The sequence below is a fragment of the Besnoitia besnoiti genome, chromosome III (assembly GCF_002563875.1).
Source record: "Besnoitia besnoiti strain Bb-Ger1 chromosome III, whole genome shotgun sequence".
NCBI lineage: Eukaryota > Apicomplexa > Conoidasida > Eucoccidiorida > Sarcocystidae > Besnoitia > Besnoitia besnoiti.
Genome location: NC_042358.1, coordinates 1,065,755 through 1,083,645, shown reverse-complemented (window position 1 = coordinate 1,083,645; position 17,891 = coordinate 1,065,755). Strand labels below are relative to the sequence as shown.

Here is a 17,891-nt window from a genome sequence, read left to right as displayed (position 1 = left end):
CGGTGTCTTACCTCACGGTGAGAATTTTGGTTCAGCGAAATGGTGAGAACTTACCTCAGCCGACGCGTAAAACTGACAGCCAGGACAGGCGAATTAACATTTTCTGTTTTGAGTTGCTGGAGATGCATCACGCTCTCTAACGGTATGAAACAAGTCTACTGCACGAGCCGCCACCCTCTTCGCTACCATGAACAGCTAGTTTTAGTACAGCGTCTAGGGCCTGCGTATGCTCTCCAATAAACCATCGCCCGTTAGGTTTCGGCACAACGCCGTCTATTGTTCACACATGAGTACACTCACTCATAAATACGCACATGCGATAAAATATTGATGGGTGCACGCATCTGCTGACTTTGGAGTCGTTCTACAACACATATCCGTAGTGGCAGCAAGCAAGCGCACTCTACTGCGTAGGAGCCGCCTCGACACTTATTCGGCTACACGCATCGACCACTTCAAGTTCAGAGGCCTCTTGGTTGAAACCCACGTTGCCCTCTAGTCCCCCCTAGCTTTACTGGGGTCTTACTTGGTGTAGGGGGCTGGTACTCCGGCATGCTCAGTGGTGCTCACGCCACCGTGCCAGTGCGCTGATCAACTAGGAGAAACCTGCACTAGATAGAAAAAGACCCATCTGCCGTGCAAGCGCTTGCATGCGTAGTGTTGAGAAGGAACCCCCCCACGAATCCGACCGTATCAGTACGATGAAACATCTTGGCCATTACGTCCCATATGCACACGTCAACCGACAGTCCACCCAGTGGACTAAATGATGCTATGTCCAACACCTTCCGAGGTTACGCGTGCATGTCTTCTCAGATGCCACTGACATCTGCATCGCAGATCCGACAACGAGCCACGGAGGCTTAATGCTGTATTCTGCCGTCAAAAAGAGATTCGCGAATCTTGTTAACGTGACTGACCCTAACACGCCACGGACGGACGGTAAATCAGTACCCAGTATAAGCCGCAAATCTGCGAAAAGAGCTCTGCCATCCAGTGAAATGTGCCGTCTGCCTCAGCAAGCTGGTGTACAGCGGGGGACGGGCTGTGTGGGTCATTCACCGGTAAACCAGAAATTGCGACGCCACCGCTGCAAGACATACCCCAACAAGCCGTTCGCACCTAAAAATCCACTCACGCAGTATGCGAACAAAGCAGCTCCGGCGCCACGCATACCCTTGACGAAGAGACACGAAAAAGTGCCGGCGGGGTGTCAGGTGAAGGCGAAACACCAGCTGGACTCTCTCTTGTGTAGGTTGCAGTGCAGCTCATTCAGGCGTCTGCGTACTGTGGCTAGTGGTGGGTAGGCCAGAACAGCCCAACCGGGGAGTGACCCGCGGCAACACAAGTGACCATGAATACATGCAGAATCGGGTACGGTGTGCCCTTGTGCCCGATAAAGCTATATTCTGGTGTACCTCGGGACTGCGTCCGGCAGAGCTCGGCTTCCCGCTGTGCGGCTGCGCCGCCCTTGTCTGCGCACATGCAAGCCGCCTCGCGCTCGCTGACGAAAAGCTGTCTGACGTTGACTGGGGGTTTGCTTGTCCTCGATCTGTTCGCGGCGGCATTCTGTCACGTGTTGTCTGCTTTTCTTCTCCCCTCCCCAGCAAGGCGTTTTTGCCATGCTGCCGAGGTTGAGTGTTGGTCTCTATCGAGCGCGTCTCTCTCCTTCTTGTTTCTGCGTCGATATAATCGTCGCCCGGCGGTCCGTTTGCCGGTCGCTCAAAAAAACGTTGCGGCCGTGACGGGAGGGCGGCGTGTTTTCTTTTCTTGAAAACCGACGGAGCTGCTTGAAAACCGATACAACGCTTAGCAGATGCAGAGGGATACTACCCGCACTCGCGTTTGAAATGTGGTCGCTGTCACTGCTGGCTGTCCCCCGCTGCGTCGCCCACCGTCTGAAATGCGTGCCTCTACTGGCCTTCCAGGCTCTTGCTTCTTTTTGGTTGTCCACGAGTCTGTTTCCCTTGTTTCCTGTGCCGCACTGTCACCCTTTTCCGGACTTTGCAGAAGACCTGTGCTAAACAGGTGTATGTAGCTTTTCTCCTACGGCTACCTCCTTCCCTTCCAATTTCTAGCTACAGCGAGTGTACGCGCTCGTAGCTGCGCTATTCCTCGTCCGGAGCGGACCAATTTGTGTACTTGTCCGTCCACTTTTCTGACGCAAGCGTGAGCATCGAAGACCGGGTCAGCTCGGGAATCTTTTTCCCCGCGTCAGTCCGTTCCTCCTTCCTTTTACACCGTCTCTCTCTTTGAGCTACCATGAATAAGCCATTCAGCGATTTTGCGGACAACCTTTCTTTTTACGGCTCTGCGAGCCAGCAGCCGGGGGGCGGCTCAAAGAATGGCGACTCGTTTGGGATGATTTCTTTGGGGCCGAGTAATCCTGCCGGCGAGTGCGACGCAGCGCCTCAGCGTGCGGGGACTGCATCGAGCATGCAAAATCTCATTTTTGGCAAGATGTTTGACAAGGGGGGGTCGTCGGAGAAGTCAACAGCATCTGGATTCTCCACGACGCGCAGTTCTTCTGCCTTCAGTTCCTTCAGCGAAAAAACTAGCTGGAATCCACTGAGTCAAACTCCGCCGCGGGGGTCAATGACGCACGCCTCTTCGCAGCACAACGGACGGAGCGACTCTGGAGGAAGCGGGTCTCAGGAGGAGCAAGGCCTCCTGGCCTCCAGCATGTCTGCCGTGAAAGACAGCGCGAGTCGCATCTTGGGAAATGCACAAAATGTCGTTGCTGCCACCACGCAGTCTGTCACAGAGACGCCCCTCTCCACGCAGCACTTGCTTGTCTTTGGTCTCGTTGCGGGCGTCGGGGTCGTGTTCATGTTCCTCGCCTTCCTCACGCTCCCTCTTCTTGTCTTCGCCCCCTCCAAGTTTGCGCTTCTATTCACCATGGGCTCCGTATGCTTTATGGTCAGCTTGGCGATGCTCCGCGGTGCCAAGGCGCTTGTCGCACACTTGTCCGAGCCCACAAGGTATCCCCACTCTCGAGATTGATGAGCGCGTGCCCTTCTCTTGCAAGTTTTTCTAAGTTCAAAGGCACCATCAGGGACGCAGTTTGCCATGCACATTTATATATATAGTGCTTACGCGTGGTCCCGTACGTTTGTCTTCACCCCTGTTGCACATTTTTTCGGTGGAAAGAAGCGCGGAAGCCCACCGGGCAAAGACGTTCGTAGCGCCATTTTTAACGCGCTTTGACAGTACTGCGGCCCCCGACTGTCTGTACAGATGCTTGGCTGCGATGCACATAGCTCGACCTTTTTTCTGGGACCTGACGATGTTCCGTTCAACATTTCGCACTTACCGCCTTCGTAGAAGGAAGAGTTATGACGCTTCACACGCATGTGCGTAGGTACAGGCTGTGTCTGCAGATATCTGTGCCTAGTGCGGATTTTTCAGTCGATCAGGACAGTTTGAGGTGCTCCGTTTCCTTTGTTTCTTCATTTTGTCCAGTGGTTGTCTTCGTGCGCAGGACATCTTACACGTTGCTTCTTTGGCGGTGTGGATGTGGATGCGTGTGCGTTGCAGGCTTCCTTTCACGGTCGCGTATGGCTTGTCGCTGGTCCTGACGCTCTACGCCACGCTGTGGGCGAAGTCGTACGTCCTCACGCTGGTTTTCTCGCTCGTTCAGCTCATTGCCCTTGCCTCGTTCCTCGTCTCCTACATTCCTGGAGGCAAACACATGCTCAAGTTCATCGGCGGGGCGCTCTGGCAAATGGTCAAAAAAGCCTGCAACTGCAAAGATGCCAGGGATCTGCAGCTTCCCCTCTAACCCATGTCTTTGTAGTGCGCGCGACGGCGCCTCTGTGTGCACGCAGCTGCATGCTGGGGGTGACGAAGGACTCATCGGCAGAGCTACACGCAGACTGATACCGCTTGCAGCAGCGAGGCCGCTGGAACTAGGAGCGGTTCGGTGGCATGCACTGCCCCTAAATGAAGAAAGTGCGCTTTCCTGACACACTTTCTGCCGCGGTTTAGTGAAGGGGAGTGTTCAAGGGTCTGTAGACCACCGTTCGCGGAGAGAACAGTGCGTATCAAGCCTCAATGGAAACCTATTTATGCATATGTATGTGCACACGGGATCGTCTTGTTCACGTTTGAGCATCTTGGCAATGCGAGGAGCTCGCCTTCGTTTTTCCGCGGCGTTGCCGCCAGTACTTCTCGTTCCTTGCCATCCGCAATAACAAGCCATGGAAGACATCCACAACTCGATGTGTATCCAACCAACGTGCTTGTCTGCCTCTCCGTTGACATACATCTTCATATTTATATACGGGTTCATGCAATGCGGACGTGTACCATCGATGGGCAGGGGTGCTGATGTGGCTCGTATGTATCTGTGGGGCAAGCATACGGTGCTGAAGTAGCTTCTTCAATGACTCAACGCTTTTTCAGGTATTCTTTCAACGCATGTGCTGTCTGCTGAAACTGTCTCGGGATTTGACACGCTTTCGACACAAATGAAGATAGCAGCTCCCGTCGTCTGAGAGCGGGACTTCGACTCTGGTCTCAAGTGGTTGCCCCTGACCCGGTCAACCACATCGGAGTTTGCGAAAGAGACGCTCCGTTTCACTATGCAGTTTGCTGGTGACGTGCGCTGCAGTGAAAGTTTTTCGTACCTGAAGTACGGCACCGCAGGCGAGGAAGCCTTTCCCAGCTTTCTACTAGTAGGTACACACTTGCGAACTAGGTATCTGGCGCGGTCACGACGGGAGGAGGGGGTGGGGGGGAAGCAGTATAAACACATGAATCGAAAGTTAGTCACGTCACTACCAGAATGCGCCGTATGTCACTATCATACGGACACAGGCGACCGCAGCGAAAGCTATTCCGTGAGATTAGCTCGGGGGAGCCTTCTGTCGTGGCGACGCGTTGATGCAGATCTGCTGAAGGAGAGACCGTCTGCAAGTGGGTACTTCAGTGGCACATATGTGGCTCGTAGTCCGTACACCTCTTGCACCATCTCCGGAGAGTTCTTTTGGCGTGCACACACGGTGGAAATGGAAAAATTGACCTGGGGAAGTTCAGTATGCTTGGAGCACGCCTTCGATCCGTACCGCATCCACAAACCTCATCACCTAACACGACGATCGTCCAAAACCCAGGATCTCGCTTGCGACCGCCGACGTCATCACAGTTTTCTATGGTGGTGCCTCTCTTTGGCCACCAGTGGCGCTTCGTCGGCACACACACATAAAGCCGACGTTTGGTTCAAGTCGTCGAGAAATGCTCTTTGGCCGCAACAAAAAGAACATCCTTCTCAATCGTCGTCGTTAGACGATTGACCGCTTGTAGCTTTTGCCCGACGCGCCAGGCTCCTCGCTCACCCATCGCTACTGCTCACAGTGCCGGGTCTCGGTTGAGCGGTAGATCGAAGGAAAGCCTTTTTCCAGTTGTGTTCAAACCAAAGCGTGACCTCTGCCGCCCCACTTTACGAAGAATCTCGAATGCCTGTAGAGACAGAGTGCACAACTGCCGGTGTGCGTCGGGAAGGTCACACCGGCAGTTGTGCACTCTGGCTGGCCGGATGGTGGCAGACGCAGCACTCTCTCCGGGAGACCCCGAGCAAGTTAGCGGAGGGAGACTCGAGGCCAACCGTCCTGTTTTTTTTCTCTTGCCTACCCTTGTCACCACCTGCAGCGTTTTTGCTCTTCACTTTTTTACGACACTAATCCCCGCAGGAATCCGATCTGAATCGACTCTGCCGCTTTTTTCCGTGTCTCCTGTGGTTCTGGGTGCGTGCGTTTTTCCGCGGACGTTGCTGAAACACGGTCTGTTTTCTGTGGTTGTGCACAATATGGCGGCAACCCTCGGTGTAGAGAGGAAGCTGATAAACACGGCTTTGGCAGCCGCTGTGCAAACGTGGTGCGAGTTGGACATGCGAGAAGAGACGCAGAAGGAGACCCGCGAACTCCTCCGAAATCTGAAAGAGGAGGAGCTCGCCAAACTCTTCCTCGTCAGACTCGATTTCGGAACGGTAAAACGAGCTGAGGCGCGTCCACGCCCGATAAATCACTACGCCTGTCCTATCGTTCGTCGGGAGGCAACAATGTCTAAGCATACTTCATCCAGATAGTGAGGCAGGCCAGAGTTGCTTTTACAGACATCTACATGCGTGCGGGAACAAGGGTGACTTTGACACAACTAAAGCGGCGACTTCACCGTGCTGCCGTAGGCGCATCGGTTCATAGACACGCGAGAGCCTGTACCGGTGGAAACTGCCGACTATCCGCAGCAAACAGCTCTGTGCGGCTTCTCCTCCACGTATACCATGCATATGCCCTTGAGACTCAGGTACGTGCTTCTGTATCTGTACGCCTGTCTACACTTCTGCTCCTATGTATGTTCGTACCGTATTCACCGCTTCGTGTTTCTCTCTCTGAGGGGTGCGGATATTTCAACCCGTAGACAACCCGCTTCTTGTTACGGCTTTTCACAACGACATGACGTCGAGTTGTTAAATCTCGCAGGCAGGGCTTCGAGGACGCATGGGGGCAGGCTTCAGCAGGATGAACGACGTGACCATCCAGCAAACGTCTCAGGTAAGCCCCCGTTTTAGAAAGCTTATCTCTCATGTCGCTTCTTCCCCACTGGTTGATCCGTGGAAGCGGAGGAAGTGTGCCGTACACCAGGACACGGATACGCATACTCCTTTCGCCACTACTATCATTATATTCAAATGCGCGGCGCAAAATCAGACCATCTGTTGATCAGAGATACAAACGCGCATGGATTGTTACTAGAGGCCCGCAGGAACCTAGTTCCGTAGGTGTGCATGTGAGTATTGACGCGTGTGTCTATTCGGGGCTTAGGAGCACACGACAGCACCTGTCGTCTAGGAGCGCATCGATTGTGCTTCGTCTGTCGAGCTGCAGAATGTCTTCACACGGAGTCGTGCCCCCCTGGTGCCAGCTCGCCATACGCGCGCCACGGACCTGCCATTTCCGCGGGTTCAGTACCGGAGCCTGAGAACAGAGGGGGCGCTGTTCTCGGAGGGCTGGGGGAATCACACAGAATCGCTTAACCAGGCTGCTTACCAGCCACGTCTCTCCCCTATGTTTTTCGATTCAGGGTTACTGCGCATTTCTCGTAGACCGTTTCGGAGTAGATGGCAATGACCGCGGAGTGGTGGTGGGCTTCGACGCCAGGCATAACTCCAGAAGGTACGCCGACCAGGTGTTTAGCCTCTCTTTGAAAGAGATTCGCAGCTGCCTCCCACGCAGCTTCCGGCACACACAGTCTCTGGATCTCTGAAATATGCCCGTGCCCTACTCGCACAGCTGCGGACGCGACGTCCGACCTGACGTGCGCAACGTTCGGCTGGTTCTAGCCCACGCGCGCATGCACATGACTATACACACGTATACTTACGCAGGGGGCTTTGGCTGTATATACGGACGACCTGTAGCCTTTGCGTATCGTGGGAGAGCCAGTCGCTTCATTTGTGGAGGGGACGTCTGGTGTCGAGGAGCGCGCGTTGGCAACTCGCGCTGGGCTGACTGAAGCGCGCAAGCTGCGGCAACGGCGTCATCGGGATTTGTGTGCCTGTTTCCCTACCAGGTTCGCCAAGTTGACGGCCGCAGTTTTTTTGAGCAAGGGCGTCCGGGTGCGGCTTTTTCAGGACTTTGTCCACACGCCTATCGTGCCATACACGCTTGTGAAGTCGTACGCTATGGCCGGAATCATGGTCACAGCCTCCCATAATCCAAAGACGGACAACGGCTACAAAGTTTTTGCCGAGAATGGCGCTCAGATCATTCCGCCGATGGACAGCGACATTTCTGCCTTCATCACTAACAACCTGGTGCGGCGAACACGATCGCCTTCTGAATCGGAGAGAAAGAGAGAGGAGATTGCAAAGCGACATCCGGCCTCATGTCTCCATGGGTGAACTGAAAACGCGTTTACTTCTTCAGCGCGCCGTACATCCGTTGCGTGGCACGCAGGGGCCGCGTGTCCTCCGGTATGCGTCTGCCTGGCTGCAGGCTTTTCGCTGTTCCGCTACAGAAACTGACTTGTGCTTGGACACCGGAGTTAGTCGTCCCGCAGGCGCGGTTGACAGATGCATGCGTGTGTGAACTCTCAGGCGTTCTGGCCAGAAATAGAGGAGTACTTCGACAGGGCCACTGGGGAGTTGACAGAGAAGGCGACGCGGAGCCCGCTCTTGGAGACACCGTTTGACGACATCATCGACGCATACGTCAGGGACGTTGCAGCGGACTTGCGCATCTCGCAACCACCCGACGCAGGCAACGGACCGAAGTTCGCGTACACCGCCATGCACGGCGTAGGGACGCCAATGGTGAAGCGCATGTTCTCTGCATTCGGCTTCGAGGACAAAATCATTACAGGCAAGTGGCGGTTCTGAGGGATACGCGGCAGATACCCCGCGACTTGTCTGGTTTTCGGACGCGGAGAGTAGTGTTTCGACCGGCATCTACCTCACGTTGATGCTGTCTGTCGGAGAGTGCCGCCTATGCGACCCTCCGACAGTCTATCTCGGCGCCCCCTCTCTTGGGTGACTGGAGTTGCACCAGCATCGCAGCTTGCCGCACTATTTTTCCCTTGCATGACCGCGGAGACCCTAGTGTAGGAACGCTCGCGCGCTGTAAGATAGTCATTTACGTCTGCGCTTACATGCAGGTGTTTTTTACGCCTGTCTGGGCACATTTCTCTCCGTGGATACCTCTGTGTGTTCCCGCGCATGCGCACAGTGGACGCGCAGTGCTGCCCGGACCCTGAGTTTCCGACAGTCGCCTTTCCGAATCCCGAGGAGAAGGGTGCGCTCGATCTCGCCTTCAAAGAGGCTGATGCGCATGGAGTTCAGTTGGTGATTGCCAACGATCCGGATGCCGACCGCTTTGCAGCAGCAGAAAAATACGAGTAAGAGCAAGATCCTACGCGCTGCAGCCGCGTACAGATCGCCGGACTTGGTGAGACTTCCCGAGGTTGCGGCAGTGCCTCTCTCACGTGTTGCGGAAAAAGGATCGTGCAGTGTTGTCTTTTAGCTGTGACAGGGCCGCAACAGCTTGAGGAAATGAAGTGGCGAACGCACGCACGGATGAACAACGTGTGTGACCCTGCATCACAGACGTAGTTGGCAAAGAGGCTACGCAAGTTGATGAGTCCGATAGTCGCACGCAGTTCCGCTGATCAACGCGAAAGCTCTGCGAGCGGGCGCCTCCTTTCTTGACGACCCGCCGACCCCATGGGGTTCGGCGACTGCGTGGCTGCGCGACAAAAATGCATGCGAGGCACGTGAGTTCGTCTCTGTCGGTCTGCAGTGGCCGCTGGTACCAGTTCACGGGAGACGAGCTGGGCGCGATCTTTGGAGCGTACGCGGTAGCTCTGAGAGCGGCGCAGGGACTCGAAAAGTCTAGAATGGCACTCATCTGCTCAGCTGTCTCGTCGCGGATGCTTCACGCGATTGCCAAGGTGAGGGGAGGGGGAGGGGGGCGCCGGGCCTGGGCTGCCGATTTGAAGCGCTAGTGAATGTCGGCGCCACGCGCGACTCCTGCGTTCAAGTCTGCTTGATCTCGAACGTGTCACTAGGAGAGAGCACTACACTTTGATGCGTGGAGGAGGCCCTCTGAAGAGGTCGCTTGATGAAGAAGACGGTGTTTTCGTCGTCCGCAGAGGCCGTTTACCGCTTTCGACGCAGGTGGAGATGCTGCGCTTTGTTCAGTACAACAACTGCGTCTTCGCGGAGACCATGACAGGGTTTAAGTGGATGGAGAACAAGGCAATCGACCTCGAAGCGCAGGGCTTCACGCCGGTACTTGTCTACGAGGAAGCTTTGGGCTATGCGCTTAGCCAGCGAGTACGGGACAAGGACGGCGTCAGCGCGGCAGCAGTCTGGGTGCAGATGGCGACAGAGCTGTACGCGAAGGGCCAGACAATCACTGACTATCTGATAGGTCTGCGGACGCAGTACGGCTATTTCGTCACGAAGAACTCGTATTTTGTTTGCCCAGATCCACCGGTGATCAAAGGCCTGTTCCAGGACTTCGCGCACGGATGTAATTATCCATCCCACCTGGGCCCATTTGTCATCAAGAGAATTCGAGACGTCGGCCGCAACTACGATAGCGACGAGCCGGACAAGAAATGCGTCTTCCCCCCGAACTGCGAGATGCTCACTCTGTATCTGGATAACGGAGCCGTTGTGACACTCCGCGGCAGCGGGACTGAACCGAAGCTAAAATACTACGCAGAAATCAGCTCCTCGAGCCCCGAGCAGGGCCTCGAAGAACTGGATAAGGTCATCAAAGCTGTGGTATTTGATTTTGTGAAACCTGACCTTCACCCCGCTGTACAGGTTTCCTTGCCCTAATCATGAAAACGTATCTATTATTGATGGTGGGATACATCCTTCACACCCGGTGCACAAGTGCGAGGCGATGCTTCAGTAGGTGCGCATGGCGCAGCCAAAGTGCGTTGCCGAAGCCCATGCGTGCCTCTGGCATGCATGAATTGGCTTGTGTTACGAGTTTTTTCTTTCTGAACAGCAGGCGCATATTTTCTCTGATTAGCTACATGTCGTTGCAGGAATGTCAGAGAGAACAAGCTTCTACGCAGGAAATCTGTATGAGGAGGTGGTTTTGGTGATGCGAATACATTTTGTCTGTCAGGAGCGAGTGTCTCCTTGTGATCGGTTCACATTTTGCATTGACTGGAGGTTACTAACATCCTTGGCTGCACTTTGAGGCGTGGCAGGGATCGCTGTATTATGCGCGGCGAACGTCGGTGTTTTCTTCGCGAGATGCGTAACCGATTGCGCACCATCTCGAACGTGTTTTTCTGTCTTGCGCTAGGATGGGGGTCCTTGTGGACAGTGACATTCCCACCAACTTTTGCTGAAGTATTTAATTGCTCGTACAAGGGGCCATGACTGCATGCGCTCCGCCACGCAGCGGACAAGGCACGCAGAAGTGCTGTCAGCATCTTTCTCGCTGGCACCGGATACACTGCCATCCGGGAAGAGTGACAGAGAACATTTCTTTCCTGGCGTACAGCTGCAAATGCCGACTACCGAAATGAAAATACACTGAAAAAGGAACAAAAGGTGCCATTCGGTTCCGCCAAATACAGCGCAGCCATGGAAGTCACAAATATTCCACGTACGTGGCTATGCTGCTCCTAGACAGTGCAATTAGTGGGGACTTGATAGTTGTGGGCTTGCTCTCACAATCCGTTGGCATGTGGTACAGTGGTTAAAGCTGCGGAAAATTCCGTCAAATGCATGCGCCGCGAGTGTATGTTTCAGCCCTCATCCTCTCGCGTGCAGTACATCGGAATATACACAGAATGCCCGACACGCGGGCTTTACGCGGCCATAGCACTCGAACCAGTTTCCGGCATTATGGATCTGTGTAGATCTTCAACGGACTGTCAGTCCTCATCTATAATGGAAGCTGGAGGCTAGTCTGTAGCGCAAGCATCCCCTCCCCCCGCAACCCAGATTAGGTCAATGGTGCAAAAGCTGGCCTTCTAAAAAGCCAAAGCAGGGTCGTGAACTTTACTTTGGTAGGGAGCTGTCACAACGCCCACCTGCTTCTACTGGTGCACGTTCATATGTCCACCTCATCCAGTCTTCCACAAAATGGGCTGAGTTCTCATCGCTGGCCTCCTTTTTTTGACACGGCAAGTATCTTCCCATATAAGCGAATCTGGCCTGAACCGCGCTGCCTTCGTTGAGGAAAGCTCCAGTGCGCCTGCTAACAATCAATATAAACCATCCACCATGATATGCGTCGCACATTATATGTAGCTATCGTCTCTAAAAATTCGCGATCCACAACTGAATAATTCAAACCGACAACAGGCATTACAGTGCCTAGAATAATGCTTTTTCTCAAGCGGTGAAGAAGGCCGAGAACAGCAGTCCTGAGTAGATACATAATACCTCGAGCATATTGGAATATCCCAAGCAGAATGAGATATCGAACTCCACCACTGTCATTACACGAGAGAATCGCGTGAGGGCCACGACTTTACCACGCAACACAACTTCGTCCTGCTGACGGGATGACTTCCTGCTCACCCATTTCCCTCGTTGTATCTCTCTGCAGATGCGAACTTCTCGAGCGCCGACTTGGAACCACTTTGCTTGGCAGGCCGTGCAGCCTTTTCTTTGACTCTAGTCCTGTAATAACTCTAAAAACTGCTGTCACGCAACGAGCGCATGCAGACAACCGCTGTTACGTGAATACGAACGGTGAACGTAGTGGTTTTGTTCTTAGTCTTAGCATTGACTCGAAAGCTTAGCACCTGCAGGTCCTGGAAACAAAGAGTCTGAATCTAATGACGTGTTGGAAGCTATTAACCTGAGAAGCGGACAGCAACTTGCTCACGACTACGGAACTCGATTCACATGCGCATGCACGCTGAAAATTCAGAGATTCGCGGTCATAACTAGAACACGTGTAAGTCAACAATATGCCCCCAGTATTTATGTTCTCTTCTCTTTTCCGTATGTAGGTCTGGACAGCACCTCGACGGAAATGGCTGGTTTTTTCGATGCTTGTCGCATCGCCGATCCCGAGCATTTCACGTTACTTTTTCTCTGCCATGATGAACGGCGCTTGTGACGGTCGCGACTCGACCGCGGGAGAAAATGCAAGCATCGACGCCTTGACTCAAGCTAATGGATGCGGCTCGCCTGGCGATACGCTTCGTGTTCAGCATTTGCGAGATGAAGTTCTTGACCAGCTGAGGGCCATCATCGACCCGGATCTCCAAAAAGATATCGTCAGCTTGGGATTTGTACGCGATTTGGACATCGATCCACATGCCGGCTCTGTAAAGTTTCGGTTGCGTCTGACCACCCCTGCGTGCCCAGTCAAAGACTTTTTTGTCTCTGAGTGCAAAAAGCGTCTTCTTGCCCTTGACTGGGCTAACAAGGTGAGAGCGAAAAAACAGCGGAAAGCCTGCTATTTGATCGCGCACAGAGCATCAACAGTGAGGCAGTCGTTCCCTTATTGCTCGAGGATACGCCAGACCTTCCTGAAAAAGCCCCTGCCGCACTGTCACGGCTTCTCGTGTTGGACAACCAAGGAGGGCAGTTAAGAGCTCGGTCACTTTGTTCCGGTGCCGCCACAGCAGCTGCCACTCCGGCTGTGGTTTCAGAAGGCGCAGCGAGAGCGACGCGGGTGCCATGCCCTGAATACATGTAGGCGTCCCTGCGACGAGTGTGCGAGGAGAAGCCGACGCACCTGCGCGAATCAGAGTGAAGAAGGACTTCTGCGTCCGCAGATGCTGAAGCGGATCGCGGTCAGTGCATCCAGCACGTGCGACCGCGGCAATTCACAGCGCCACGGTGAGCAGCACAGACCTTTCGGCGACCTGCGTGTCGGTGGTGCGCGTGCCGCTCTGCAGGCAGACGTCGAGCTAGACAGTCTAAAGCCCGTGACGGCGGGCGAAGACGGCCTCAAGCGCGTCTCCTTCCTGCTGGCTGTCACATCCTGCAAGGGCGGTGTGGGCAAGTCGACTGTCGCAGTCAACTTGGCGTTCATGCTGCGACGCATGGGCGCGCAGGTTGGTCTCCTCGACGCCGACTTGTACGGGCCTAGCCTGCCTGTTCTGCTCCCGCTCGCGGACACCACTATTTATTTCGAGGACGACGGAGGAGAGCGCGAAAGGGACACAGCACTCGAAAACCCACGGAGAAAACGAAACGCAGACACGAGGCAGACGCGTTCTATCGCCTTCGAGGGACCGGCAGCCAATTCCGCAACCAGCGTCAAGACGTCTGCAGATGCGGACTCAGGCGACGAGGCAAAGCCTCAGCCCAAACTGCGGCCGCTGGAACACAATGGAGTCAAAGTCATGTCATACGGATTTATCCGGAACTCTGGATCTCAAGTGAGTGCTTTCTTCTCGCACCTCATCCTCGGAATCGAGGCTTTGGGTGCCGCCAGAGGCCTTCCTTGGAGACCGCAGCAGGGCCTCGTCTGCGTCGGTTTTGCTTGGGGGGTTTGCTTTTCAGCGAGCGAACAATCTTCAGCAGCAGCGCTCCCCCCTCTGGGTCCGCGAGGGCTCAGGCGTGCCGTCGATCAACCCTCTCATCTGCATCTTCTCCTCAGGCGGAGGCTCGAAGTCTTGTAAACAAAGCAGACCTTTTGAGCGGCGTCCACTGTTTCTTCTTTGCCTTCTTTCCAGGGATTTTCTGCCCTGCGTGGGCCGTTTGCAAGCAGCGTAATTGAGCAGCTGCTGACGGGCACTGCTTGGGGAGAGCTCGACTACCTCGTTATCGACTTCCCGCCGGGAACTGGCGACATCCACATCACCCTTTCTCAGGCGGCTAAAATTGATGCATGCGTCGTCGTGACGACCCCACAAACTCTCAGGTACTGGACAAATCCTCGCTTGCGGGCGACGCCGGGCGCACTTCAAAAGCGGCTGACCTCGAGAAAGCCTGGAAACGCTCTCTAACTCGGTCGCCGCGGTAGCCTCGCTTCTTGCGGTTTGTGAGTTCCACGCCGACTGGATTCTTCCGGCTGTGCTGCATCCTCCGGAGGGCGGGGCTTCCACAAAGCGGTGACATGTTGCTCTTCGCCTAGCTTTTCACTTTTGGTGCTCTCCTCTTTGCTTTTGGGCATGCAGTGGCGATGGTGACAAACAAAAATTGGCTTCCTATTGCACCGGTGCTGTCCAGCTTGAGTGCGTTGCTGCAGACGGAGAAACGACACGCGTGTACTCAAGATAAGTTGTGATTTGCGCAGGGATCGCCAAGTGTATGCGGTAGTCAAGTTCTCGCGCATACGTGTGATGTGCGTGTGCAGCACCGCGGATGCGGAGAGAGGCGTAAAGATGTTCAATGAACTTGGGATCGCAACTGTCTGTGTAGTCGAGAACATGGCACACTTCGTTTGCGACGGATGCCAGAAGAAACACATCCTTTTTCCGGGAAGGCAGAACGTGAACCAGATTGCTGATCTCGCAGAGACGCCACATGTTGTTCACGTTCCTCTCGATCGGCGCCTGTCTCAGATTCTTGGGAATGAAGCCTGTGCGGACAACGGCTCGCAGACAGAACCAGCCGAATGCGAAGTAGGGACATTCCCTCTTGTCGAGCGGCTGCGGAATTTTCCAGACGATAAAGTAAGACACATGCGTGACAGCGCACCATCGACTCATGGTGTGTCGGTCCTACGTGCGTGCGAGAACCTCGCATGTAACATTTCGCAGTGCCTACTGGGTTGGGGAACAGGGATCGAGCCTGCCCCTAGGGGAAGTGAAGGCCAGCGGGCTGACTGGGCTCGCCTGTTTTCTTGTCGAGCTCAGTGTGAGGTTCCGCCAGTTAGTGTGGCCGCGCTCTTTGCCGAGCTACTCACACTGTCCTGTCCTGGTTTCTTGGACCAGTAGCGCCAGAGCAAAGCAGAGCTTCCACTTGTCTCTGCCTTTGTCCTTGCTCACGCCTCCGTTTCAGGTCTACTCTGTGTTCAACGAGCTAGCATCCGTCGTCGTGCGCGAGCTCTCGACTCTGCGCTACGGCTCTCATGGACCTTCGGTGACCGTCTCGGGTGGCTCGCACGTGGAGATCCGAATCCCCCGCAGAATGCGCAGACGCCACACAGACGAGCCGGCCAAGCGTTGGGCGCCCTCTGTCGAGGACTCTGAGAGCGATGTCGGGCGAAGTGCAGCCGGTGAGTTGGCAAATGGATTCAGAGCCTCTTCGAGCAGGAATCCGACTACGGAACATGGCTTTGTCCCTCGGTTTGATTCGTTTGAGTGGCGCATAGGGGCTGGTGGATTGACGACGCTCTGCTGGGTCTGCTTTGAGTTTCGGTTTCCGCGCAGACGCCTCAGGCCCATGGGAACATGAGGCGGTCTCCGTTGATGTATTCACCCTGCCTCTTCGCCGCGTCCGAGAGGCTTGTGCGTGCGACAGCTGCACCGACGAAGGCCACGGAGGAGGCAGTCGGCGGTGAGTGCTGCCAGGTCGTTGGCATCAAAACGTTGTGAAGTGGGCTAACCACCGTGGTAGCAAGTCCAGCAGGCATGCTTGCACGATACGCTACCCATACCAGGCAGTTTGAGTGGTACGGACCCGTGATGAGTACGACGTCTGGTCCAAAAGCACCGCCTGGAATTTCTGACGCTGACCGATATCCTCGGAGTCAGTTTGGATACGGTAGAACGCATAAGGGAATGGGGCAGAGCAGCGTGTCGTGAAGGGCGCGAATCGTTTTTGGGCCTCTGCACTTTTGTCTCAATTTTAGGCGGGGCGCAGGACCTGCGAAGCTCGGCTTGGCGGAGGTTTTTCACGCGTCTAACCGAAGTCTGATTTTTGTCTGGTAGGATGTGCAGGGAGCGTACGCCACGTGTCAGACATGAACGAAACTTGCATACACGAAGAATACTTGATATACTCTGTTTTGTTTGACGGTGGCTAAGCGCCGGCTCCAAGCCGAGCAACTCAAATGGGACTCTTTAGTCGCAAACTGGCAGCAAGCGTTGAGTGACTCACCACCTCTGTAAGTGCCCTAGGGTTGCTCTTCGCCGTTGTTCTTTTCTAATATATTAATCGGCGATTCTGACTGACACGATTTGACCCGATCATGGTGACCATGTTATTTCAAAGGATTTTTAGCACTGGTGTTCCATCCTCAGTGCGTGCCTACATGCCGCTATCGTTGACATATGCGCTTTTTAGTATGCGCGTGCGGCACGCACTCTGAGTCGCAGAAGCAATTTTCCACATGCGGTTCGATGCGCGTTGTTGACTAGCGGAACAGGCACGGAGCCGAAGTGTGCCCTTTTGTGTTTCCAACTCATGTAGGACCGACGGCCATCAGACTTCCTTGTCGTTTCAAGCCTTGGAACGTCTAGTGCAGGAAGAGGATGAGATTGCGGGTCGCGAAAGTAAGCACTCTCTGAAGCATACGAGTTGTCGCTGTTGTGAGGTAAAACAGATCTGTTTAGCAGAGAAGACTTAGTCTTCCCCGGCGGAAGCATCCCTTCTCGGGCGACCATTGTCAATTGCAGCACGCTTGGTGTCGTCTTTGCAGGCGGGTCGGCCTGTTTGGCTGGAGCTCACCCGGAGCTCGAGTGGTGAACAAGAACTTCAAGAACGAAGAGTTCAAGCGGACAAACCTCCTTTTTTTTGGCGTCACACTCCTGGGCAATGTACAGTTTTAGTCGACGTGGCCAAGGTTGTCGTATTCATGATCAAATCATAACAAGCACAGGCTTGGCGTGTAGCGGGGTCGCTGTGGCTTCGGTCACGTCGTGACGCGCCAGGCGCTTATCAAATTGACATTTACAGAAATTGTGGGTATTTGTGTGTCACATCCACGAGTAGACATGGAAAAATTCACTCAGTTTTGCAACGCTACTTGTGACCTAGGAACCGAAATTCAGAATGTGAACCAAAGAGTCTGTAACATTATACGGCGCTAGGCGTGCCTTGCGGCGGATCGTGGTGCCTGAAGAATAGGCAGAATATCTTGGGAAACGCATAAATATTGCTCAAATGCTACAAGCTGAAGCGAGGCCGCGCATGGCTTCAAAATTAAGATTGCGGGTTATCATAGGCATACTCTGTCAAATTAGTGACTGCAACGGCGTCTGGGAGATCATGGTGACCAACGTCGTACGTTATTGAAGGTAGTTGCGGCGTTCCAGGGCATAGATTCACTATAGTGAGCATTCGTAGTATGCCTGCCTGTGAAAAGAGAGCAGGCCGAAGTGGGGGACTACTGAGATATTCGCTACCTGCTTGTGAAAGTTGAAGATGACATCAGCGTCCTAGCGGGTGTTCACAGCGATTAAGCAACAGGGATCAGCTGGTCGTGAACAAAGGGCATAAGACCGTCACAGCGGCAGTTGGGCAGCTGCGGCCTATACATGCCATTGTACAGGTTTGCGCTGGCCGTGTA

At 54.4% G+C, this 17,891-nt stretch overlaps 3 protein-coding genes across 3 annotated transcripts; all 3 read left to right on the top strand.

Annotated features, from left to right (window-relative positions):
• Positions 1-2,262: 2,262 nt before the first annotated feature.
• BESB_044730 (SFT2 family protein) lies at positions 2,263-3,781 on the top strand (the record flags this gene model as incomplete). The annotated part of the gene is made up of 2 exons (XM_029362924.1): positions 2,263-2,981; positions 3,538-3,781. 2 exons carry the CDS (start codon positions 2,263-2,265, stop codon positions 3,779-3,781), a joined length of 963 nt encoding a protein of 320 aa, XP_029220290.1.
• A 2,025-nt stretch (positions 3,782-5,806) lies between these two features.
• Positions 5,807-10,342, top strand: BESB_044720 (glucosephosphate-mutase GPM2; the record flags this gene model as incomplete). The annotated part of the gene is made up of 8 exons (XM_029362923.1): positions 5,807-5,986; positions 6,480-6,551; positions 7,081-7,172; positions 7,570-7,813; positions 8,096-8,360; positions 8,724-8,892; positions 9,294-9,444; positions 9,695-10,342. 8 exons carry the CDS (start codon positions 5,807-5,809, stop codon positions 10,340-10,342), a joined length of 1,821 nt encoding a protein of 606 aa, XP_029220289.1.
• Positions 10,343-12,579: 2,237 nt separating this feature from the next.
• On the top strand, positions 12,580-17,068 carry BESB_044710 (MRP family domain-containing protein; the record flags this gene model as incomplete). Its single annotated transcript, XM_029362922.1, has 9 exons — positions 12,580-12,912; positions 13,387-13,872; positions 14,170-14,357; positions 14,793-15,111; positions 15,440-15,656; positions 15,811-15,937; positions 16,233-16,307; positions 16,793-16,875; positions 17,022-17,068. 9 exons carry the CDS (start codon positions 12,580-12,582, stop codon positions 17,066-17,068), a joined length of 1,875 nt encoding a protein of 624 aa, XP_029220288.1.
• Positions 17,069-17,891: the final 823 nt, after the last annotated feature.